General features: G+C 42.4%; 1 protein-coding gene and 1 long non-coding RNA gene across 3 annotated transcripts; one reads left to right on the top strand and one right to left on the bottom strand.

Moving 5' to 3' along the window:
• Positions 1 to 40: 40 nt before the first annotated feature.
• LOC147026756 (uncharacterized) lies at positions 41 to 23171 on the top strand. 2 transcript variants are annotated; one of them, XR_015058493.1, is made up of 3 exons: positions 41 to 170; positions 3496 to 3544; positions 23080 to 23171. It is a non-coding gene; the product is annotated as an uncharacterized LOC147026756 (long non-coding RNA). The 2 variants fall into 2 exon arrangements; XR_015058494.1 differs by lacking the exon at positions 23080 to 23171 and adding an exon at positions 14139 to 15107.
• A 2195-nt stretch (positions 23172 to 25366) lies between these two features.
• Positions 25367 to 27411, bottom strand: LOC147026755 (uncharacterized). The gene is made up of 3 exons (XM_085882550.1): positions 26116 to 27411; positions 25859 to 25981; positions 25367 to 25647 (listed from the first exon to the last, which is right to left on the bottom strand). The coding sequence occupies exons 1-3, from the start codon at positions 26135 to 26137 to the stop codon at positions 25460 to 25462; spliced, it is 333 nt and encodes a 110-aa protein (XP_085738676.1). The 5' UTR covers positions 26138 to 27411; the 3' UTR covers positions 25367 to 25459.
• Between the last annotated feature and the right edge of the window lie 253 nt (positions 27412 to 27664).

The raw sequence follows: 27664 nt of genomic DNA, 5'->3' as shown, positions 1-27664 counted from the left end.
TTAATGATCAACAATGTGTTCAGCGATTCGTCGGTATGAAGATATATGGTACAGAATCCGTTACGACCTGTTCCAAGGCAAGGCATTTTTTACTAGGCCGAATCAAAATGGCGGCTTCGACTCCTGCCAGATGTGAAGTTGCGATGACCAAGGAGAAGCTTTTCATGAAGGTAAGCCGTTAATTATCTTCAAAATGTGGTTTAACCTCACCCAAATACTCAGTTTTTCATTCATGCACCATACATGGCAAGTTGGACGTGATGAAAAACGCGTGATTATATCTCACCACGTGAAAGTGGTTTTATTTTATTTATTTATTTATTTTTACAAAACGTCGTAAAACCAATTTTACCAATGAAGACCTACCTGGGTGCAAGAAGTACTTGAGTCACATTTTTGAAAAAAAAATCAGCTGGCACCAGTACTATCTATCTACAATTCCAGCAGTGTGTGTGTGTGTGTGTGTGTGTGTGTGTGTGTGTGTGTGTGTGTGTGTGTGTGTGTGTGTGTGTGTGTGTGTGTGTGTGTGTGTGTGTGTGTGTGTGTGTGTGTGTGTGTGAGAGAGACTGCTGTTTCTCGACAACCACTGGTCCGATGTAATGGAAACTTGCCAGGTATATTGCTGGGGACCTGAGTATGTGCCTTTTCAAGGTTTGATATTAATCGGACAAGTGGTTCCTAAGTTATGGCCATTTATTTACCAACCAACAACAGGATACGTTGCTGCGTAGGCGTGGCCGATGGGGAAGAGAACCTCAGCCACATTCCTCATTTCGGGTTACAACGTACGGACTTCCGGATAGTGATGACTTCGTGTATTCTAATAATTTCTCGGTTTCTTATGCGCATTTATAGATAAACACGATGCCCCAATCCAGTCGTCGTTTACAAGAGCGAAGGAACGGACTGTGGGTTGTTTGAAAGTTTTTTTTTTTTTTTGTACGTATGTTTTTTTTGTTTTTTCTCTTCTCTTCTCTTTGTGTTTTTCCTTGCGATGACATTGCGAAAAAGCAAAATACGTTGGCGCTAATTGAATAATTGGCCATTAAAACTAAATTGCGAATAATCGTAACTGTGATATGTGAACTTCCGGACAGTGAGGACTTAACTTCTGGACTTCCGGATAGTGATGACGTACTGTATTATTTCTCGATTTTTTTTTCCTCGATTTATCGACTTACTGTATTCTTTCTTTCTCGATTTCTGTACTTTCTCGATTTCTTTCTCGATTTTCTTAAACACAATGCCCCCAATCCAGTCGTCGTTTACGACAGCAAAGGAACGGCCTGTGTAGTTGTTTGAATTTTTTTCTTTTGGTTTGCACTTACGGTCACGCATGTACGGTCACACACGTACGGGCATGCGAGAGCAAAGGAACGGCCTTTGTGGTTGTTTCTGGCAAGTGGTTTTAAAAAAAAATTCACGTACGGGCACACGTACAGGCACGTACTAGTAATCTATAATGGCCAGAGCATCATTTGATACCAAAAAATTCCGAAAATAAGTCCTCAAGTCCTGTATATTGGTATATGGTCATTGTTGAATTCACTAAAATGTAGTGCAAGAAATACCCAAGTCCATAATGTTTGAGCAAGAAGTTCCTAAGTCCATGACTGTCCAATCAAAATGCTAGTGTGTGTCACGTGACAAGCTGTTATTGGATGTGTCATTGTCACGTGACAAAAACGTTATATTCGAGATGTTGTCAGTTACACAAAATACTCCAGAATCCCGAGATAGTCGTTTATTGATGAGATGGTCTTGCAGCTGTTCAGAACTCATCTCAAATGTTCACTTTCTGTTACAGTCCGAGTAAAGACTCATCTCAACGATCGTGGAGCACCAAACTATCAGAGATCGATCAAGCTGACACGGCAACGACTTGACGGACGAGTCTCTTCACGTGACTGTGCTCACATCGTATTCACCACAGGCTTTCTTGGCCTTTCTGACGAGATCTCTCGGAGGATCAAACTGGTTTTCCAGGAGATGGTTTTGCATGTGAGGAGATCACGTGACCTCCTTTGACAATCGTCCCCGGTAATCGATCTTGTTCTTGCGAACATTGTGAGAAAATACTTTCCTCTTCGGCATTACTGTGAGGCAGGACAAGTGTGTGCTGAACGACTATAAACAGAAAGCCAAATCGTGGCTCCCAGTCTACCCTCTCATCAACGATACAAGCTTAGTGTTGGTTTAACGGTTAAGATGGCGTTCTTGATTGCTTGGGCTCTTGAGTTTGAGCTCCTGTCGTGCTGTTGAAATAATACCAGGTGGGTTGACTCAGCCTGTAATTCCTTCAAGGTCTGCAAAATGAGTATCGGCTTACTGGTAACAGGCACTGGACGAGCAGCACAACCGCGCTTCCAGAAAAATGATGCAACCAACAGGAACGGGCTGCATACGAAACAACAATAACATGAACAATATCTCATGCCACCAATTACCATTCCAAATTCAAATGGAAATGAACGTTAATGAAATGGGATGCTGCCCTGTACTCAAACTGCGCTGTACTCAAACCTGTAACTCTCTCTGTCGGTCTTTGCCATAAGATGGTATCATGGAATCTATTTAATTATTTTTGTTATTACGGTTTGAATTTGGGAATTTGTGGACACTTTGTATGAGTTGAAAACGATCCGAAACTAATGAAATCCTGCCATTTAAAAAACTCGAAAGTTCTGATAAATATCACCAAGACATGGATGTGTGATTTGGAAAGCACAGATTGATTGATTCATGGCGATGGCAATATGGTCAACGTGATCGGAAGGGACGTGATGCTGCATGTAGAACGTCGACGTGGTCTTCGGTGAGGGAAAGCTCATGATGTCGACTCTAACAGATGTGTGACACGAGAGTGATACCTTGCATATCGACTACAGGTCTATCAGTCTGTGTGTCAATCCTTGCGAGTGGAATGGACGTGAAACATGGCATTTTTGAAATTGATCGTACTTTCCATCCAATACGGGTGTTGACCACACAGAAACAAAACGGGTCAAACCCATAAAATCCGGGTCACTTGCCATGTATGGTGCAATCCCTTGGAGTTCCCTTAGTATGCATGCAAAGTTTTTGGCTGCGAAGTTTCATGGTTTTGTAGTTATGGAGGAGACGTATACACTGATTGACTGACCACACATTGACATTTATTATGATAGATTATAAATATATATGATTTTATGTACCATACTCTTTACGGAGAGCGTTGGTGCTGCCGAAGCAGTTTCTCGGCAAGGGCTTGTATTAGGTGGCCGCCCATTGCCTTCCCATCATTGTTTGTCTGTGCTCTATCCTTTTTAAATGCTGAGTATCAAGCAAGGAACACATAGCATGGTTTTAAAAGAATAGAGTCCTTGGTATCACTCGGTCGACGTTTGAACCACCGACCTCCCAGACAGACACTCTAACGTGCGTGCCTGCGTGCGTGTGTGTGTGTGTCTTTCTTTTGTTGTTTGTCATTTGTTTTTCTCCATATGCGGGTTTCAGAAGGTGGACCAGAATCCTCCCAGGTCTTCAAGTATCCACCTCCATTTTGGTAAGGGGGGGGGAGCACGATTCATGGAATAAGCTATGAAGTTTTGTTTTTCTCAAGAGTTTTAGTCTGAGGGTTCTTATTAGGATAGTCACTGAGCCCCAGATAGCTTCCAGCTGTAGTTTGTTTGTAGTAATATTCCCAGTGATGTGTTTTACAATCTCTCTAAAGTGTTTTTTTTATCATTTCCATTTCTGCAGTTATCACTGGAGCTCACTGACTGCATTATTCAGCTTTCTCAGATATTTTGACTTCATTTTTCAAATCCTGGTATTTGGTCATCTTCTTGATTTCTGCATTGGTTAGGCCAAAATTTCTGGGTTCTGAAACCTCAATTAGCAATGCCGTATTTTCTTTTTTGTGCCCATGTACTACATCTAGTTGCAATGCTTTGTTTTCTATGTTCATTCTCGATGGGATCATCAGGTCGTACGTGAACATTACATTATTTTCTCAATGATCACTTTTGGTTCATGTTTCCATTCGTTTTATTGAACTGGACTCTTGAAGTCTTTGCAGATGTGCCAGTTGATGTTTAGTGTCCACAAGTCTTATTCCGGTACTAAAAAATTTTTTGCCTAAACAACCGCAACAAGACTTTGTAGACACCCTGTATATATATATATATATATATATATATATATATATATATATATATATATATATATATATATATATATATATATATATATATATACAGTACATATGCCTAGTTGGCTCACCCGATCAAGATCGGGTTACTTAGTCTTCATTAAACCTTCAAGAAGGTTGATATTTTAGTCGATGATAAAGAAGATTGCTGTTTAAAGCTGAAGCAAAAATTAACCCGGGAGTGCACCGCAGCAATGTTTGGCCAAATGGCCTCATTTGCTTGTTTGAGGTCAGTTTCTCCTCAGTCTCATGTTGTCGAGCAGTTTTGTTGTCTCTCTTTATTCTGATGACGTGGTTTTGCACGTTTCTTAGTCTCATGATGGCGATGAGTGTCTGCTTCCTCAATGGGTGCTTTCTTTGTTTGTTTTGATGGAGATGTATAATGTATATCTACCAAGTAAACTTCTTTTCTTTCATGGCATTGTTTCTGGAAGATAATGGAAGACAAAATAACGATGTATAGAATTGACCTTTGAATGCGACGTAGAAGGGTCAAGGCTTAAAGCCAAGCTCCGCTTCTCCAAAGCGCTTGACGTACGACACTCAATCGGCCAGAGGTGCTATTTGTCATTTTAATGTCTATTTGATGACTGGAGCCTTTATACGGATATTAATTTCCATTCTGCATGAGTAATATAAATAATTAAATGGAATTGGTTCGATTCCAGACAAAACATTGACCTCCGAACGTGATATGGAAGTGCTGACGTGCAAGCCAAGTTCCACCGATCGGCCAAAACATCGTCTTTTTTTCGGTTAACTTCAATTTGATTAAGAATTGAAAGTTTTTATTGAGACGTGGACCTTCCACGCGTGAAATTTTTTTGTGATCCCCGGTGTTGTTTAACACGAGATTAAAATACATTTGGAGAAAATTGGATGAATTTTTGGGATTTTCAACATTCATTGCATTTTACTTGAGGTAACAAATTATTAGGATGGCAGGTTTTGTGCTGGCCTGGGAATTGCTTATCTATGAGTATTGTTCGACATACGATTGCCTTTTTAGTGGTTGATAGTGTGGTGAGGTTGTTCTCACTAACGGTGAATGGTGAATCACTGGTACCTGAAAAGCATTTGCTTCAGACAGATGGGGCTCATTACCTTTGGTAGGCAGTTCATCTCGGAGAAGGAAACTTTGAATACAAATCTTCCGCTTCCTTGAGGTTCAAGTTTTTCAACCAGACCCTAAGGGTTTTTTGGGAGTAAAGGCAGCAATCAGTTTCAAGGCCTTTTAATTCATTAAACCCATGGGCCACCCTTGGGCAAGGTGTACTACCCTAATTTAGCCTCCTGATCAGGATTACATGAAGCCAAGGGAGCAGGTGATGGATAGCCATGCATGAAGCTGGCACATACTTGCCAGCATGGCCTTGATGCTAGGCAGAGAATTGTCTTATGGAGAACAAGGGCTAAGATCACCTATCTGGTGTGGACACTGCCTCGAAGAAGGCAATGGCAAACCACTTTCACACATGCCAAGATTACAATCATGATCAGAAATCTCTTAAGCTGTGGTGCTGGATGATGAGTCCCCAAAGTTTGAAAGCACCCAAATGGCTACTGTGGAAGAGTAAAGTGCTTTGATGAGCAGGACTGGTCATCATGATGGTACTGGATTAAACCTGCAAGGAAATCCAGTTGCTGAGGTCTGAAAGTCGAACTCTGAGCTTCTCAAACGATCACAAAATTGGAACATGGAATGTAAGTAATGTCAATCAATCAAGGAAAGTTAATGTTATAAAGAGAGAGAGATGGAGAGGACAATGACTGAGATTTTTGGGATAAGTGAACTGGTTGTACTGGTTTGTGGCAGTTTCAATCTGATGATTCCAAAGTGTTCTCTTCTGGTCACGAAAGCTGTGAACGAAATGGAGCGGCAGTGATTTGCATTAAGAAGATAGCGAGTTCAGTACTGGGATACATCTCAGTCAATGATAGGTTAATGTCAGTGAGGTTGAAAGGGCATCCATGAACACCACCATCATTCAGATACTGTATGTGCTCAAAGTTCTACAGCAGATGAAGAAAATGTGGTGGACTTCTCTGGAAACTTCCAGGAACTAGGAGAACAGGTGCCTGAAGGAGATGTTGTAATTATCATGGAAGATTGGAATGCAAAAATTGGAGAAGCAGGAGCACCAAGGATTACAGGATAGCATGGACTTGTCAACCGAAATGGGCCATGGGAGCAAATGCTGGAGTTCTATGTGGAGAATGAGCTAGTAACTGCAAACATGTTTCAAACAATTCAAGTGCAGACTGTGCACATATGGACTTCACCTGATGGGCAACATAGAAATTAGATCGACTAAATTTTAATCAATAGATGATGGAGAAGTGCTGTGCAATCTTCTTATACTCTGCTATGCACAGACAGTGGAACATGTCATGATCTCCTTGTGGCAAAACCCTGAGTCAAACAGAGAAAGGTGAAAGAAAAAACAAACACTCTGACCAGATATGATCTTTAAAACATATCCAAACAATATGCCATTAAGGTTAAAAAAAATACAAAAACGTTTTGCAGAGCTGGACTTCATTGACAGAATGTCAGACGAATTGTGGCAAGAGGTTCAAGACATTGTAAAAGAAGAGGCCAAAAACAACATCCCAAAGGAGACAGAAAGAAGAAGGCTAAATATTGCAGGCAGAAGAAGGGATGAAAATTAATGGGCATCAAGAGAGGACATTAAGTGGTTAAATGCCTACTTCAAACAACAAGCTAGGAAAGACAAAGACAAATATTTCACAGAGGCATGGATAGAGATAGAAAGTGACAACAAGGTGGTAAAACGAGATCCTTTTTAAAAGACCAGAGACATCACAAGAAAGATTTTGTTGGTGTCAACAACCTAAGGTATGCGAATGATACCACTCTGTTGGCAGAATGTAAAGAGGACATGATGAAACTGCTGCGCATGGTGAAGAAGGAAAGTGAAAAAACTGTTCTTTATTTATCCCTAAAAATGACTAAAATATTGTCAACTGAGAAGATCGACTTATTCATATTGGGAGACGATCATGTGGAAAAACATACTTGACTTTCAAAATGACGTATGAATACAAACGAGGCCGTTTGCACATGCGCTATATGTGTTTTGTTTGGATCGCGAGACACCGATTCAGTTCTGCTTGCCGGACATTTTTAACCTACCGTTGATCACGTGAAATCTGTAAATCAAATGGCCTTTTTAACCGAATTTTCAACATTTAGAAGAAAAAGTTGCAATTTCAATATGGCTAACTGTTCTATTACTGGATGTAAATCAGACTCGCGGAAATATAGGGAACTAGCAGGGGTATCAGGCATTGCCTGGTGCTGTTCTAATCCTGCTGGCATTTTGAAGAAATCAATTTTTTTTTATTCTGTTTTCTGTAGGGGCCAAAGACACTTCCCTCAACTCACTAACGAAAGGGGCTGGGGATCATTTAATATTTCCTTTCACATAGATATAAAAGGTGAGGCACTATGGAGTAATTTCTTTTATTTATTTATTTGTTTTTCAAAATTTTCAAACATTGTTGGCCTAAAACGCTTTGGGGCACTCACTGATGAACCTCTGAAAGTTTGACGAAGATCCGTTTAGCCATCTTTGAGAAAAATGGTGACAGACAAACATCTCTATAATAGTATAAATATGAGAGGTGTCGAGTTTGTACCATTTCCTGTTGGTACAAGCAAGCTTTTGCAGTGGATATAACACACACACACACACACACACACACACACACACACACACACACACACACACACACACACACACTTCTTTTACCAATAGATGCAAAAATCGACTATAATTTCTCTTCTGGCTCCAGAACATATATATATATATATGTATGTATGTATGTATATATATATATATATGTATGTATGTATGTATATATATATATATATATATATATATATATATATATATATATATATATATATATATATATTTGCGGTGCAAGAAACCGCATGCCTCCAAGGCAATGGCATCCAAGGTCCCGAGACATTTATTCAATTAATATATGTTTAGACAGTGCCTTCCCTTTTGTCTCGCGGGACAATGGGCCATGCATTGCGGGGATCTCATAGCTAGGTCTGTTTACATCACTAACTCCATTTCTACTCTTCTTTTCTGCTTATTCCTGAGGTAAATCCGAATTTGCGTCCTCACAGAGGCCAACATGTGCAGCACGTGCCATGGCCGGGGAAGGGGAATAGAGAGCCGCAACAACAACACACGAACACCGACAGCGCAGCTGTGAGGAAACATCGATATCCTTGAACGAACCTCTGCGCAAGCTCGAGATGATCGTCTGACGTTTCCAATGATCTGGGATGAGATTTCCGGTTGCATTGAAAAGGCGTACGAATGAATATTTCTTAAAGAGGCTGCATGGATGTTGTTTTTCACAACACAGAAGCAAATGACCCAATTTCGGAGAAATTGCATCCACACTGTTATGGTGGGCATCACCGCGGATTATGTCTCACGGTAAAACCGCATAATCCACAAAGAACAACCATCCATCTGCCACCCAGATGATTGTTCCCACTGATGTAGACCATTCAACCAGCAGGCACGTGATGTGATCGGCAGGAAAATCAAAATATGTGGTGTGACGAACACTCTGCTGATCCCCATTGGCACAGTCCTACACCAACAGGATCCGCGAATTCGCAGTTGATAATTTACAACATGCTCCTCCATTCGCGGGAAATTGCCCCGCGTATTCGTTGTTTTTGCAGATTTTTAAAATTTTTATTTTCCATGAGCTGCGAGCATAACACTGTTCTAAAACATATCTTTCATGAGCCACGCAAAAAGCAGCTGGATGTACATTCACAAAAAAACATGTCTTCCATGAGCCAAGAACATGACCTGCTTCCTGTACGTGTATTGTAGCTTTGCGGGATAAACATAGTTTCGCGGGACGTCTCACCATGTGCATTTTAAACATGCGGTACTGTACATGCTGTATTGTAGCTTTGCGGCATAAACATAGTTTCACGGGATGTCTCACCAGTGTAACACGTCATTCCCCATGACGCCATCCCCCGTGAGTTACTTACAGGATGAAACCATGAACAGCCTCTATTGATGTATCCAGTAATTACCAGGTCGCCACATATGGACATTACACAATGGAAACATACAGTGCATCTTAGTGTAAATCACCGTCTTGCTACAAACAGCACCATCTGAGCTGTTACATTTTTTTAAAACGCTCAACATAATCTACCTGCAGATAGGAAAGATGTCGTCCTGTGAGTTAAATAATGGAAATGTTCAGTATATCTATTAGTGTAATTAGAAGCTCGCTACATAGGGACTAATTACACCATGGCATCACTCACCACATCTATTATCAGCTGCTGGATACAGCATCACCCATAAAAAACCCCCACAAACAATGTGCAGATTACTCACTGCGTCCTGGATCGCCATCATTCTCATCCTGTTGCTTTGACCTGTGTATTGCCTCTCGCACCATTCAACCCAGCAAAGCTGCATAAAGCAACCAAGGTCTTCTTGGGTTGCTTTATGCAGCTTCTTCGGCTGGAGGGTGTGGGAGTGGGTCAATTGTTTATATAATCCGAGCTACCTGGGTTTAGTTGATTAGGTGAGAGCTGATTGGCTATTCCCTCCATTCACAGGTGAGAGATGTGGGTGGGTCTTTCTATATATACATACACACGCACACACGTACTGACTTTTACTGTGTGTTACATTATGCACTGCTTCTGCCCATGCTGCATCATTATTGGGCTTCTTCACAGTCCATGCCATGCCAGCACCAAAGGCCAGAGTGGAGGATTGACTCAACATTCATGGATATTTCTCCCTACCAGCATCATCAGCACATAATGATCAATCCACCCCTCCCTCCCCTTTCCTCCGAAACCACCTCTTCACTGGCCCCACAGAGCATCTCATCTCAGACTTTATAATAATCACCCTTTCGTTGCTGTGGTGAAACAAATCTGTGCCCCATAACAGCCACTGCCATGCGAATTTTATCAAGCATGTGTTGTCTGCCATGCAAACACAATGCACATGTCAACACAAGCAGCCAGAGTTAATTTGCAAAGGCATTGGGGAACGATATTGAAAATTATTTGCTTATACTTTTAGTGCTTTCCGCAATTGGTAAATATCATGCACTGCCTCTGCCTATGGATGAATATCTACATCATCAATGATTATGCTTTTATTAATAGCCCGTGGCAACAAATGCTTGTTAAAACTTTCAAAAGAGTGATTATTGTAATAGTCTTAGATGAGGCGTTGTCAGGCCGAAGTGGTGGGAGGGGGTTGAGTGGTTTTGATGTGCTGCTGATGCTGGTGGGCAAAAACACCTTCACATTTGGATCAGTCCTCATCTTTTTTTTTTCTTTTTTTTACTTTTTTACAAATAAGCACTTTTACAAATAATGTCTCTGTTCCCCACTGTTTTGCCCTTCCCACTCCCGCCCCTCTTGTCTCATGCCCCTCTTGCTGTACATTGTGTGTTAGCTCTCATATGAGCCTTGACAATGTATACAAAAAAAATCAGAACCATATCCCGAGAAATATCACGTGCTTCTGACATGGACTGGCACCCTGACCTGCTCACCAAACTCTCTTCCTCTGGTATCCAAGGCCATCTCCACTCATGGCTTGCAGGCGTCCTCTCCTGTCTTAGTCACCTTGTGGCCCTAAATGGAGTTCTTTCATCCCCTCTTCCTGTCCAGGCTGGAGTTCCTCAAGGCAGTGTTCTGGGCCCTGTTTTTTTTTTCTGGTTTTCATCAATGATCTCTCAGACTCTCTGGAAAATCCTCTTTATCTCTTTGCTGATGACTCCACCCTCTGCCGTACCGTCTGTCATCCCTCAGACTGGCAAGCAGCAGCTTCTTCGCTCTCTGCAGATCTGGGTAAAATCACAAACTGGTCCAACACATGGAACATGTCTTTCAATCCAGACAAATCTCACACTCTCACTTTGTCTCTTTTGGAACACACACACACACACACACACACACACACACACACACACACACACACACACACACACACACACACACACACACACACACACACACACACACTTCTCCTTTTACCAATAGATGCAAAAATCTACTATAATTTTGGACCGTTTAGAACCCCCCCCCCATCCACTTTCTCAACAATCTTCTGCAAGAATTCCTTTCTTTCAAGCTTCTGGGTCTCACTATCTGAGATGATCTTTCCTGGGAATGCCACATTTCCAACCTGGCCTCCAAAGCCAGTCGCCGACTGGGAATCCTCCATCGTGCAAAGTTCTGCCTCGGCCCACCTGAGCTCCTGACCACATACAAAGCTTTTGTCCTTAGCCTGATGGAGTACTGCTCTCCCCTCTGGGCTGGTTCCCCTGCCTCCCACCTTTCTCGGCTTCATGCTGTGGAAACCAAGGCATTAAGGATCATTGGCATCTCCCATGGCGAGGCTGAGTTTTTGAGCCTCTCACTCTCTCACCGCAGGCAGGTCAGTGGTCTTTCTCTCTTCTACTGTCTCCTCTCCTGTCTCCCCCCCCCCCTGCTGTGTCTGTGATTTGTCCTCACCATATTCTGCAGGGCGCTCAAGGTCCGCCAACAACCCCCTTCTGGTAAAACTACCAAAATCACGAATCACTGCTCGCCTTCACTCTTTCATTCCTCGTTTTTTTTCCCACCTTTGGAATAAACTCCCTCACTCTGTTCAATCCCATTCTTCCCTCCAGGCCTTCAAAACAGTGGTTCACCACCACCTCTTATCGTCCCCCATCCAAATCCTCAATTTTTTCTACCCCCGTTAATCCACCCCAAACCCACCTCCTTCAAATTCCCTGCTTTCCTTCCTGAAAGTCCCTGTAATGTCCATCTTGTATACCCCGTGTTCCCCGCCCCATCCCTCTCCCTTCCGCAGTTATCCTAATGTCTCTGTTCCCCACTGTTTTGTCCTTCCCACTCCCGCCCCTCTTGTCTCATGCCCCCCTTGCTGTGTGTTGTGTGTTCGCTCTCATACGAGCCTCGACAAGGTATACAAAAGAAGAAAAAAAAATGAAAGCACTTACAATAGTCATCAGTGGCCACTTGTACCATGAAAATGGTACAAACGTGGTTGGGGAAGAGTTGGACTGCAGTATCATCCGCCGGATGAGGAACAAGCCTTCCACGTCTTCATCGACACTGTGTACCCACCCTTTTCCCACGGGTGTAGCTTTGTGGTTGTCGTTGGCTAAGTACGAGCTCATCAACCTTTTGATGGTTGCTGTTGGCTAAAACTAGCTTAGCCATCTCATATGAAGGGTTCCACTACCCCTCTCGGCTACTTTAGTTACCACAAACTGGTCCAATCCGGATGGATGCTTTTTAGGAGACACCATCTCCTTACTGGATGGTCGTTCCACCCTTTTGTCAGGTGGTGGTTTAGTCCTGGCTGTCAGTCATCCTGCCCACCAGCAAAGCCAGTGAGAGGTGTCAATTTAGTCATCTACAACCTGACCTTTGGTGTTGACCCAACCTCTCTGGCCTATGGTGTTGATGTTTCCAATTCGGTACTTTCGGAATGACGTATGAATGCCAAATGAGGCCTTTTGCTAACGTGTTGTGTGTTTTTTCAGTTAATTGGTTCTGCTCACTGGGTGCTGTTAACCTGCAGTTGCTCGGGCAAAATCTGTAATTTTCAATTCGTCTTTTGAAAACATAATTTTCCGCATTTAGACAAGAGAGTGTCAATTTCAAGATGGTTAACCATAATCGTGCTGTTCTTGAATGCAAATTGGACTCGCAGGAATATAGGAATTCAGTGTGAGAAATATTTGTGGAAGAGAGGCATTTGGTTCCAACCATTTCCTGTGAATACAATTGGCTAATGGTGGCTGTGGTTATAACACACACACACACACACACACACACACACACACACACACACACACACACACACACACACGAATGGGCTCTTCTCCTTTTTCACCACTAGATGCAAAAATTGAGAAAATTTATCTTGTGGCCCCGGAACCAAACAAAAAAATATGTATTTATAATTGCGCTCACAGCCCGCACAACTCTCACTCCCACCCACCCCTCCCCTCCTCCCAAACATAATTAATAGTAAATATTATCATTTGAAACTTACCCTGTACATCAACAAGCCCCAGATATGACCTTCCCATTGGTGTTAAAAAGCATAAGGTTTGGGTAGAACCTGAACCTCCAGCCTTTCATGAGCTTACATCGTCAGGAGTTTTTGCAGTACGGGCTGCAAGATATCAACTTTCTGGATGAGTTGATCAGTAAGTTCTCCAAATCAAATTTGTTGAAACCCCTTTTTCACAGGTACATTTTCAAGTATTTTCGGCTTCTTCAAAAGTTTTTTCAGTTGTTCCGTGCTTCATTCCTTATCTGGCAGGCATGAAATACAGCCAGGGCTGTCCACAATGAATTAGGGGTTTCTTTGCATGCATGCCGAACAATCTGGGGGCATATTACATCAATTCGAAAATGCCGTATTGTGGACAGACTCATTGGCATAAATGTCACCTTCAGAGTGGTAACCCCACAATGCATCCTTCAATCAGCCAGAGATGGCAGTCTGAAAGAGTAGGATTAAGGCATTGCCATAATAGTGTGCAGGCTGATGTGTTCCCTCAAATCATCATGCTGAAACAACACTTCTGTCATGTCATGGTTGGGGTAGGCTCAATATGCATCGTTTCACTTTTTTCATTGTCTTGATGCACAGCTCAGAATTTATTGTGGCAGCCTTTAGCATAGAGTCAACAAGCAGTGCACCTTACCTGTCCCATAACAAAAGTAGCCATTACTTTTCCAGGTGAGAGTTTAATCTTGAACTTCTTTCAAGGTGATCCTTTATGATGACGTCCAGTTGACTGATGCTTGGTTTCTGGTTGGAAATGGTGAAACTAAATAACACTTGTATGATTGTTTGTTTTCCAGTACCTATTACTTCACACAAATCTTTTGCGGTGATGTGCCAATCGTTTTGAATGGGCTCATTCATTTGACGCTCCTTATTTGGTGTCACTGCCATGGCAGGGTGACCACTGCCTGGCTCGTCTTTGAGGTCAGCTTGTCCACCATAAAAACGTTTTGCCCACCATAAAACTGTGCTTACATCAATGGGAGAATGACCAGACACATTTTACAGATGCACATTAATGTCAAAAGGACATAATCCTCTGTAAGAAAAACAGAAACAAAATTCAGTCAGCTCTCTGCTTTGTGTGAAGTGATTAAAAGGGAGCATCTATTTTAGACAGACATAGTGTGTGGTCAAGTGACCAATCACAATGCTAATCGGGATAGCGGGTTTGCAAAAAAAATTTCAGGAGGAATTTTGTTGCCTTCATATGGTGCATACCTGAAAATATCTAAAATACGAGGCATTATTTTCGTACCGATGCTCGTATATCAATCACTGCATGAGGCAGCCTTGTGGCGGAGTGCGCAAAGCTTTGTATTGTCCACGCTGGTGTGCGTTTGATTCCCATGGCTGCTCAGCAGAAACTTCCCCCTGAAACGGATCGGTGGCCGACTTGTGCAGCATCGGTTCTCAGACACGGAACACTGCTCTTGAAGGTGATCCAAGGTGATATCAAGAGTATGGATCGCTGTCCACCGCCACATTAAAACGATAATTCACGACAAAGCAATTAATACGATGAGAATGCATGACATAATTCATTCTTGCAATTGTAATCTCCATTTATTTGGCATCTTGAAACTTCATGAGGTCAGACGATAATGAGTTCCCAGTGTGCAATTGAATCGTCTTCTGCAACAGAATTTACGATCGTGCTTAAAAGCTACCATGTCATATAGAGTACAAAGATATGTAAATTATTATATAATTTACAGGTGTTTTGGTTCATGAAAAAAAAACCTGCAACAAAAAGGAATGTCGGTAAAGAGCACTTCATTAAATTTTGAAAACATAAATGCAGTCTCTTTTTCCTCATTTGATGCTATATATTTATATTATCATCTGTAACTGGCAAAAAGTCCTTCAAGATTTTTTTTCACATCTCTAACATCTTTTGTTTTTTTGGCAAACTCAAGCAGGGTAATGAAATGATCGAAAACTAAACTATTTCACTTTCAAAACATACATTTATGTCTCTTCTTCTACAGGGAGGGGAGATATATTGTTTATTGTGTTTCTTTCTTTCTTTCCAAAAATTATTTTGCATACCATTCTTTCATTTCTTAGACAATCAAACATTGCAATGTTGCAAGGAGGCTTGGTCAAATACACCCTTTTTCGATTTAGCTCCCCCAACCCTCTCCCTCCCCTCCCAATTCCTATTTTAAGTGGTAAAAGTTGAAATATCATAAAAATGTATATATGTTTTTTTTTTTTTGCCTTGCCATTCCCTTGTGTTGACTCCCGAAGATAAAGACCCTGTCACACCTTGACGTTTTAACCAGCGTATGGCAAGGTCTCAAAATGTATGTAAAACGTTGGCGTACGCTGAACTATTGATGTTTTCTTTTAAAGTTTTGGGCGTATAATAACGTGTTGGACGTATGCATAACGTATTAGTAACGTACACAGAACGTTTCAATCACATATTGATAACTTATACCAACGAATGCTGAGCGTGTTGTCGGCGTTCAAAACCTATGCCCAACGATAGTCTAACTTATGCATAGCGCGACAGCGTATCGCCGACGATCACGTGGCGTAGGCAATTCATAGGCTGCGGCTCGATGATTCAAATCATAAACGCACTAGACATCGAAGTGTGAAGCCGCTGTCACACCTTGATTTTTTTATAGCTCCCAATGCCTACCGATCTTATTAGTCAGACAAACCGCATTTGGAAATTATTATTGGAAAAAAAAAATAGTTGTGTTTTTTTCAGTTTTGCGTTCGTTTCTCACTGCCAAGATCGTATTACACGCGGCTGCTTCTACATTCTACAAAACTCTTGCCTGACCTTGATTTCTTATCTCGTCAGCGATTGGTTATTGCTTCCAGACTAAGCTTGACCAATCAAATGGGACGACAGGAAACAGCGGGCATTCATTTCCAGACAACGCGCCATTGGCATTTTCCATTCATGATCAAAGACTGCAGTTAACAGAGAGGACTCATCGCTTCAGTGCACGACAACAATGCAAACACCAGAAAAGAAAAGAAAATAAAAAACAATTCCCCATGGAGAGTACTTGACATGTGCCAGCGGCAGTTAACCATGCTGGGTTAACGAGTTATAGCCAAGTTGAACAACAGAGTTCAAGTGTATGAAGGCTTCGCGTGAGGTAAACTGTAAATATGTTATGAAATCAGTGGCCAGTCATTTCATTCATAAAGATGTATCAGTGAGTTTATGTAAACTCTTGTGTACAAGTATGGGCACATACATGTGGAGCTTGGACAGTGAATAATTTATGGAAACGTGACTGATGATCATGATGTCTTAGAAAAATAAAGATTGGTGAGTAGATCAACCATTTTAAGTTTTCTCTTTTTTCACTCTAAAAATATGTTGATATATTTCAGCTAACTGTGGTCTCAAAATGCAGGAGATTGCACCATTTTGCTTCATTATTTTGAAAAATTCCTGGGGGAGCCTGCCCCCGGACCCCCCTCGGGACGCGTGCGACGCCAGCCTACCGCTTTTCCTTCAAAAAAGGTTGGCAGGTGTGCAAATGTAATGGTTAGCGTCAGTGTTCCAGACTCCCTGGTTTTTTTTTTTTTTGTTTTTTCGGTATGACGGTGATGTCGAGACTTCGATTTCTAGTTAGGTTATGATTTCAATCGTTGAGTGGCAGCCTATTAATTATATTATATTATAACCGCACTAGAAATCGAAGTCTTAACATCACCGTCATACTGAAGAATTTTTTTTTTTAAAAGAACCAGGGAGTCTGGAACACTGACGCTAAACATTACCTTGACGTGTTTCGACTTATGAGTAACTTACAAGTAACGTGTGGTCGACGTGTCAACGATCGCGTAACGTGCCTACTACACGTTACTCATAGGTTACAAATAAGTTTCGGGTACGCTAAACATTACCTCGACATGTTTCGACTCATGAGTAACTTACAAGTAACGTGTGTCGACGTGTGTCAACGATCGCGTGACGTGCCTACAACTTATGGCCAGCGTATGCGGAAAGTGTGAGTCGTACACTGGCATACGTCGAAAAATTTCAAGCATGGAAAATTTGTGCAACATCTCGGCGTACTACGACGTATGCCAGCGTGCTCTTAACGTATACAAACTTACCCATAACGTATTCGACGTGTGCCAGCGTTTTAGCCAAATTTTGCATACGTCAGGCATACGCTGGCTAAATCGTCAAGGTGTGACAGGGCCTTGATGACTCCTGTGTAAAAGACAGCAAGAGACCATCGTCTCACTGGATTAGCACTACTGGCAGTGCATCGTAGTAGGCGCATCTCAGGAGAGACTGATTGAAACGCTTGCACTCTCACACCATTGCCTTGATTTTCTACTTTAATATTTTATGGACCTCTGATAATTACTCGTTTAGCAGGTAACCGCCCCCACCCCCCCACCCCACCCGCCCTAAGGGAAATCCTGGTTGCACCCCTGTGATAGGGTATAAACTGTTTTGGGATGCACTCCAGAGCATAATCAGATTGTTCACTGATATTTTAGTTTTCTTTCAAATGTGTTGACCTTTCATTTATCCTGTTAAGCCAAAGATTCCATCTATAACAACGATAACTTGAGCTGCGTGCTTTATAACTGAAGCAGTTATGACTGGGTACCAAGTCACCTCACTTTTATCAGGCATGTGACCCTTGACGTCTTCTTTATCAAACTGAATTCAGAATGGGATTCAAAAATTAAATTAATAAAAAATAGAAAAAAAACCCAGATTCAGTATAATTAAATATTTATGGCTGCTACACCATGTGACTAATCAGGTTGAAATTGAAAACATATTTCCCATGACTACCAGATCATATTTTTGAAGTTTCACGTCGATCAATTAAGCGGTTCAAGAGAAAAAAATTCAAAAGATATTCACTCATTCCAATATGTCTGCCAGACCATGTGACTGAATAATTATTTGTGAACACTCTGGTATCCCCAAAGCTTTCAGAACATGTGTTTGAAGTTTCCCCTCAATCTGTCAAGCCGTTCAGGAGAATAAAATTTTTGAAGCTTTATTTTTCAATAAAACATATGACTGCCAAACCACGTGGCTGATGACATCATTAAAAAAATTTCTCTCCACCAATTTATCTCTCAATAATTTTCACACTGATTGGATAAAGCGTTCTGAATGTCGAATTTTGGCCTGGATACTACTTCACCGATTATGTCATCATTGACAACCCCTATTCCCCAAGGGGAGTACTTGACATGTGCCAGGTTTCAATTTTTCCATGCAGTGGTTTCGGAGACAAAGAGGTCCAAAGATGTCTGCTACACCACATGACTTATGATGTCATAATTACAATTTTTAAAATTCTACATGAGTAGTTGCTCCGATTGTGAAAAATTTTTGTCAATCAGATAAGCGGTTGCAGGGAAAATGAATTTAAAAGGGAATAAACTTGGAAAATGCTGCCAAAATAATAATGTAGAAAATATGGAAAAAACACAACAAAATCAATAAGGTTCCAGCCTGGTTAGGCTTGGTACCCTAATAAATGAAAGAATATTGATAAATATCTTCAATATTATGAAATATTGCTGTTTGAAAATAGGGTACCACTTAATGAGAAATTTTGGCATTTATTTAAGTGGTACCCAACTCTAAATGACCTCTCCGATGCTCTGAAAAATCCACTCTTCGTTTTTGCCTCTGACTCCACATTGTCTCATGTAGTACCCCCATCCCTCTGCGAGTAACTGCATATATATATATATATATATATATATATATATATATATATATATATATCTATATATATATATATATATATCTATATATATATCTCCCCGTCACTCACTCACTCACTCACGAAATGGAAATGATTAACATCTGGTCTGATCCATGGACCATTTCCTTAATTTTTTTTATTTTGTTTTGTTTTGTATGCATTGTCGAGGCTCGTATGAGAGCAAACACACAACACACAACAAACGGGGCATGAGACAAGAGGGGGAGGAGAGGGAAGGACAAAACACTGGGGAACAGAGACATTAGGAGATTTGTGGAAGGGAGAGGAATTGGGCGGGTTAGGGCAGAACACGGGGAAAACAAAATCGCTATTACAGGGACTTTCAGGAAGGAAAGCCGGGAATTTGAAGGTGGAGGGTTTGGGGTGGATTAACGGGGGTAGAAGAGATCGAGGTTTTGGATGGGGGAAGATAAGAGGTGGTGGTGAACAGCTGTTTTGAAAGCCTGGAGGGAAGAATGGAGTTGAAGAGGGTGTGGGAGTTTATTCCAAAGGCAGGAAAAAAGAGGAATGAAGGAGTGAAGGTGAGCAGTGATTTGTGAATTTTGTAGTTTTACCAGAAGGGGGTTGCTGGCGGACCTTGAGCGGCCTGCGGAAATATTGGGGGGGGGAGGGGACATATCGCAGACAGAGCAGGGGGGGTGAGACCAGAGAGGAGATGGTAGAAGACAGAAAGACCACTGAGCTGCCTGCGGTGAGAGAGTGAGAGGTCCAAAGACTCAGCCTCACCACGGGAGATGCCAATGATCCTAAATGCCCTGGTTTCCACAGAATGAAGCCGCAAAAGGTGAGAGGCAGGAGCACCAGCCCACGGGGGAGAGCAGTACTCCATCAGGCTGTGGATGAAAGCTTTGTATGTGGTCATGAGCTCAGGTGGGCTGAGGAAGGACTTTGCATGACGGAGGATTCTCAGTTTGTGACTGGCTTTGGCGGCCAGGTTGGAAATGTGGCTTTCCCAGGAAAGATCATGGCAGATAGTAAGACCCAGAAGCTTGAAAGAAAGGACTTCTTCCAGAGGATTGTTGAGAAGGGAGATGTGGGGGTTGGGGGGCGTGTGCACACACTTGTTCCGAGCTTTATGGAAGGAACTGAGATTACTCTTCTTTGGGTTTGCTTTCCATGAGGCAAAGGCAAGTTGTTTTAGGACAATTGCCTCACCACAAGCTTCAGTGAACCAAGGGCGGGAGGAAGGGTAGGACAACTGAAGCCGAGAGGGGATAAATCTGTGCATGAGGGAGAGCAAGTTTCTTTGAAAGAATTCCCAGGACAAGTTGATGTTGGAGAGTGATAGCGATGGGAGACCAGTCTAGAAGTTTTATGGCTGCTCGGAGACCCTGCCAGTCAGCCTGAGTGAAATGCCAGACTCGACGGCGCTGAGGTGTTTCTCTAATAACAGCCAGAGAGATGTCCACATTGACAAGCACGTGGTCAGAAGAGCCGGTTGGAGCAGAGGAAGAACAGATATTTTCAGGGAAATTTGTAAGTCAGATCCAGAAGAGATGGAGTACCGTTGGTTGAGATCCGGGTCGGGAAGTTGACCGATTGAGTCGCAGAAGTCTTTCGCTGAAGTGCCATAGCAGGTGAGAGAGGTACCCACACCCAGCCAACTGGCATGATGACAATTGAAGTCACCACATATGAGGAAGAGAGAGTTTGGGGATGAGTGGATAGATAAGTTGGTCCATGTTTTTGAAGAGCGAGATGTAAATGGAGACATCACTGTTTGGTGGATGGTACAACACACACATAAGCAAGAGGTGGGTGCGGAGGAAACCGGAGCCAGCGGTATTCCTGTGGATGTGGAGGGAATGAGGGCCATGCATGAAGCGTGAGGAATAGAGTTTTTGATAAAGAGAGCAACTCTGCTACCAGCATGAGGCTCACGTCTATCATAACGGAAGAGGGAGTAAGTCATTGACTGGAAGAAAGAGGTTTATTCTCTCGAACTTCTTGGTCTCACCATCAGCCAAAACCTTTCCCGTCCCGACCATATAGAGCAAAGCTGACCTCCAAAGACTGGGCATCCTCTGTCGATACAAGTTTCTCTTTGAAAAATCAGAGCTACTCAATCTTCAAGGCATTTATGCATAGCCTAATGGAGTACTGTACTGCTCTCTGCTATGGGATGGCACCCCAGCATCACATTTGTGTCTCCTGGATTCTGTGGGATCTAAAGCTCTCAACATTATTGGAAACTTCTCTTATGAGACCGAAGCACAGGGTTTGTTGCTCGCACATCGCAGGCAGGTCAGTGATCTATCTATTTTCCACTGTTTATTCTCCACTATTGCTCCCTATGCTCTCTCGGTCCTCCGACTCTCCCTATCTACTCCAGGATGCACGTGTTCTTCCAGTAACCCCCTCTTGATTAAACTTCCAAAAGTCAGGCTGACTGCACACCTCAACTCTTTTATTCTCACTTCTCCCATCCATTGGACCAGCCCCTCCCATGACGTCATCTCGACCTCGGGTTTATTCATGTGTGGCCTGACAGCACCTTCTACGTAATGATTTTGACTATCGTTGTAATCTGGGAATTGTTGATCATAAAATGATTCGTCAAATTCAATTTTTGACAAGTCTGAAGCGAGTTGTGCGGCCATTATCCGTTGCGTGCTGACAATCTTTCCCTCGATTACGTCATGGCAGTTTTTATATAATTTTTAGGGGTGGTACCCAACAGGTTTGCTTTTTTTTTAACTGTTACACCTCAAAAACATTATTGAATTAAAAACCACATTCAGTTCTTTGTTAATAACTTAAAAATCAATATAATCACATCAAGAAAAATTATTTATTTATTCTGATACTGCGGACCTTTATTACAGAGTTGTGGCATTCTCACTCGAATTTGTGGAGGGAATCATGGCATCTTAACCTTTACAAACACATTGCCAGTGTCACATTGACCACAAAATGTTGAAGCTGTGCATAATACCATATACAAAACGATCTGATGTGAAATGGCAGTTTATTTGCCAATTTTAATCACGAATGATAGTTCTTCTGAGCGGACCGCCATTGTGTACAAGGTAAACGCGTACCACGTGTCACGGTCCACATCATCACTTTACGTTGATTTCCCGTTTCTACCAATACACACTCCATAAAATTGTTCCTTTCAGGTGATATGCATAAAATGAGATCCATATCCTGCTGGTGATCTTTATTACTCACACAAACCTTTCCAATCTCAACCATCTTACTTGCTAGTGTCAGTGTTTGCTCTTCTCCTCCCCCTCCACTTTTACTGTTCATGAATTTCCTTGATGTTTATTCCACTGTCAGTTCTACCTTGCTCTTCCATGAACTTCACTTCTGTAAAGAAAAACATAGGGGCAATACTCCTGGGTGCTCACCTGGTAGCGGCTGGATAAGATAACCAGGGAACAACTGGAAGGCATGGATGACCTACAAAATATGTAATGGAGAAGAAAGTAAATAACTATAGTTTTTTTTTTAATGCCATGAACAAACTTTGGTACATCACGGATGATAAATGTTGTGGTCAAGTTTCATCGAAATTGTGATTGTGGTTTCGAAGAAGACAGCAAATACCTCTTTGGGGGGCAATCCCCCGGAGACCCCCTTAGACCCCGTTTTTTTGTTTTTTAATGGTGTGAAAAAGCTTTGGTACATCACCGGCGATTAAGGTTGTGGTCAAGTTAAATCAACATTGTGAGTGTAGTTTTGGAGAAGAAAGCAAATACATATTTTGGGGGTAAGCCCCCACCCCTGAGACCCCAATTTGTCTAATGCCATGAACACACTTTGGTACATCATGGGTGATGGATGTTGTGGGCAAGTTTCATCAGAATAGCATGTGTATTTTCTGAGAAGAAAGCAAATACCTATTTTTGGGGGGTGGGGGGGGGCAACCCCCATAGGCCCCCTTCGGGCCCAATTTTTTTAATATGCTATGAACAAACCTTGGTCCATACATGGTGATGAACATTGTGCTAAAGTTTCACCTAAACTGTATGTGTAGTTTCAGAGAACAAGTTGAAAGTATTTGTGGACTGAGGGATGGTGCACCGTCCCATAAGCTCAATGGAACTACATTCCAGGTGAGCTAAACATTGCACCCATGTCCGAAGGAAGCTGTTCAGTTTGGCATTTTTATGTGAAATAGGCAGAGCCTAGAAACTAACGAAACCCTTTGGAATTACCCTTTAGAATTACCCTTAAAAACCCTCGAGAACTTCCCATTAGAATTTAATTACCCTTTAGAGTTACCCTTTAGAATTACCCATTAGAATTACCCTTTAGAATTACCCTTAATAACCCTTGAGAACTTCCCATTAGAGTTACCCATTAGAGTTACCCTTTAGAATTACCTTTTAGAATTACCCATTAGAATTACCCTTTAGAGTTACCCTTTAGAATTACCCATTAGAATTACCCTTAACAACCCTCGAGAACTTCCCATTAGAATTACCCTTTAGAGTTACCCTTTAGAATTACCCATTAAATTTACCCTTTAGAATTACCCTTAATAACCCTTGAGAACTTCCCATTAGAGTTACCCTTTAGAATTACCTTTTAGAATTACCCATTAGAATTACCCTTTAGAATTACCCTTAACAACCCTCGAGAACTTCCCATTAGAATTACCCTTTAGAGTTACCCTTTAGAGTTACCCTTTACAATATCCTTTGGAAATGCCTTGAGAAACGCCCTTAAGAATTACCCTTTATAACTCATGAATTATCCTTTAGAACCCTCTAGAATTCAATACGGTGGGTTAGAAAGGTTGTTGTTCTTCATTTTTGATGGACGGAGAGAAGGAAGGACATACCCAACTAGAAGGGCACTCGGTAGAGCGCATACCTCCGCTACGTAATGCCTGATCCAAGAGAACATATCGGGCACAATACCTTTTTGAAATATACAATACAGTACAAAATCGTTTTTGGCCCGATCTCTCAATGGTGAAGAGTCACTTTAAAAATTAAATAATTCTCGTATCCAAATCCGGATTCAGATCTTCACCAAAATCGATTCTATTCGTCCTTGCCACACACCCAACATGTTCACCAAGATTACATCCGGATCGTCCACAACTTTTTGAGATATCCTGCACATTCAAACAGACAGACAGAAAGGGGTGAAAAGATAACCTCCTTCACCTTCGGTGGTGGAGTTAAATACTGAAGCGGCTTCACCGCTTGAAACGTATTCTACATTAGAATAATACATTATATCAAATTGAGGGTTAGCAACGCTATGCTTACCGCTGCGGGAAACAAAGAAACGCTGACGTTTCAGGTGTTCACCCTTCATCAAAACAAGAGAAGGTATCCTCTCGAGCATCTTGTCTTGTTCCGACGAAGAGCTATTGCCTGTAATGTCAGCATTGCTTTGATTTCCATGGCGATTAGCACACATTTGTCAAGGTTGATAAAAGCCATTGTTGCCATTATATCCACCAATGCAGACGGACATAAAATCTCTAATTCGAATTATCCACCGATTCAGACCTACACTAGCCTTGACAAAATCGGGAGTGTTCCTTTGACTCGATGTAAGGAAACATGTTGATAATTTTATTTCATGTAATGTCACATTTATAGTTGTATCCAAAGAAGTGATTTGTGTCTTCCATTAGATTGGCCAATAATGATATCTGATCCGATGTACCATACTCTGTGAAACAGAGTGTTGGTTCTTCAAAGCAGTTTCCAGGCCCGGGGTCATGCTGGGCGGTTTTCCATCCCTCTCCCAGCAATTCAGTCTCGCTCTTCCCTCAAGGAACCAGGTTTACTTTCCCAGCAGTAGTTATGGCAGAAATTTGGCCAAGGTGCCGATATGCCGGCGGTAGCTCCCCTCTCTTCATGAAGGACACTGGGAGCTTTAACGTCCATCCAAGGGATGGCACGCACATTGATAAATCACCCTGCCTGTGAAACACCAGGATGAGAGTCTATTGTTGGGTTGGGATTCAAACTCAAGTTCGATGGCTTCAAGATGAGTGTGTAGTAACCAGATCCGGTTTTGGTCGAGGCTATTCTGTCAATGCAGTAATGATATTTAGTACAAGCTATTGTTGATGATGTACCACAGTCTTTGCAGTGTTGGTGCTGCCGAAGCAGTTTCTTGGCAAGGCGCAAGGGTTATACTACTTGGTCTGCCGTTGTCTTCCCAGCGTTGTTTGGTCGTGTTCTATCCTTTTTAAATGCTGAAAGTCAAGCAAGGAAACAGGACGTTCCATTTCAAATGTATTTGGTGTACTTTCGTATTGTAGTGTCTTTAGCACAATGATGAGGACACACGGAGAGGATCAAGCACCATTTATTCCATAAAAGCAGGCCTCACTCAGCCGAGCCAACAGCGGCCTTCACCATACACAATACTACACTCCTCCCCCATTAAGTCACATAATTACCCAAATACGCGGGTCGTACAACACGTTTGGATGAAGCACATGGACATTGAGCCGCAAACATGACCGGTGATGGCGGGGCCTTGGCAGCAGATGATGGCTCCTCACCAGATACCAAACCAGGTGCAACCAATACCGGAGGAACATCCATGTTACTATCGCCACCCTGAACATCTGGGTCCACAGATAGAAGTACAAGTCACAACGTGGTCACAGGCATGTCAATAGATGAGGACACATCGAACGGTGGAACGAAATTGGCAGCGTATGAATGATGAAACCTGCGAGCCAACAATTGCTTCACATGACGTTTCCAGGTAAGACTGTCTAAAGTACGAACAAAGTAGTTAGCTGGTCCAAAAACTCAGATCACAGTAACCGGTACCCATTTCTGTCGGTGCAAATAGTTTCATGCAAAAGCTGGCTGGTCCACTGTGAACGAACGAACGTTGGTTGCCGTAACAACTGCCGGTGCGCAAGTTTGAAGCAAATATAGACATGACTGCAGCTGTCGGCCATACATGGGGAAAGCAGGCATTTTACAACAAGTTCACCAGTTGTTCATCAACATGCAATCATCCAATCTTACAGAGTGAACACAAGGTTAAGGAATGAATGATAAACGAATAAATGAGTTCCCACCTGGTGTTCCTTCATCTGCCATTACATTCCCTGCATCATCTGCAATAAACTTGGGTTTTGGAAACAACTCTCCCTTAATAACCTCTAAAGTACTCCACCAGGGGGTGCATCACTGAGCATCTCCGGGTGGTGCTGGTCATGACCCTCAGAGATTAAGGCTGCATTTTATACTTGTGGCAGATTTAACTCAGACAACGGAACACACGTTTATATACGTACTTCATTTTCATTATCACCGAACATCGTCTTGAATGTCAATTTCTAATTTTATTTTCAAAAACGTCAAAAGCTGTAATTAAATAAATAAATAAATAATAAAACAAATGAACCATAGCCGTCTACTGTCTCGCCATGGCTCACAAACATCAGTTTGGTCCATCCATCCATCCCTTCCCTTCATCCATCTATTCCTTCTATCCATCCCCTCCTTCCAACCCATCCATACATTCATGCATCGATCCCTTCCCTCCATCCATCCATCCATCCATCCAACACTCTCCTCCATCCATCCCTTCTATCCATCCCTTCTCTCCACCCCATCCATCCATTCCTTCCTTCCACCCAACCGTGAAGGAATTGGCAGGCTGCCGACTTTCTCAAAGATCACTTTTCCAGTCGTTTTTGTCGCGTTTTTACTGTTGTTTTTTTGTCTCTGTGTTTACTGTGTGTTTCTCGTTTGGTCTTGTGTTAAAACTCGTGTTCATTGTTGAGTATTAGTTGTCTTTTCATATCCGGTTTCCTTGATGCCTCCCCTTCTTCCCGTCTGTGCGCATGATCTGTTTGTTGTATTTTCTCCTTATTAGCTTCACTTTTTCCCCACCACTATCCCTCCATCATGCCCTCAATTCTTCCCAACTACATCCTCTGTTTCATGTCTTAAAATATAATTTAAAAATAAATAAATAAAACAAGAATCTTTTCTCTTCTCACTTTTCCCTTCCAGTAACCACGTGACTTCCTCTATGGACTCTTCCTCTTCCTTAATCTTTGCCTTCCACATTTCCAATCCCACTTTGATCGTGAAGGTATTCACCACTCACCTTCACTATTTTTATCCCCCGCCAACCAACGAAGTTGGCGGGGGATATAGAAATGGGTTCTGTCCGTCCGTCCGTCCGTCACATTTCGTTTCCGGAGCTTAACTGCAAATCCCCTCAAGATATCTTTACGAAATTTGGTACACATATCAAGCAAGTGGTGAACTGGTGCCTTTTGATATTGTTACGGATTCGCGCCCGCCGGCATGCTGACGGCCACGTAACTCGAATCGCGGCACGTCGCCCACCGGACGGACAATCCAGTCGTGACCCTCTCGGACTAACGCCGGGAACCAGTCACGGGTGGACCTTTCGGTCTCACCGCGATCGAGCCAATCAGCCCCCGCGTGGGATAGGGTTGCTCGCCAAATTCGACCTACCTAAGTACCCACACGGAGGGTAGACCGGGCGATCGCACCTCGCCGCAGGTCAACTTCGGACACGGGCCACTTAAGCGACCCGTTCCGTACTATCGGGATAACCGAGCGGTGTTATCGTCGGCCTCGACGGTT

This window comes from Eptatretus burgeri, chromosome 5 (assembly GCF_056783735.1).
Source record: "Eptatretus burgeri isolate ZD-2024b chromosome 5, Ebu_testis_v1, whole genome shotgun sequence".
Lineage (NCBI taxonomy): Eukaryota > Metazoa > Chordata > Myxini > Myxiniformes > Myxinidae > Eptatretus > Eptatretus burgeri.
Note: the sequence above shows the minus strand (reverse complement) of the source record. Positions and strands in the feature narration are given on the sequence as shown.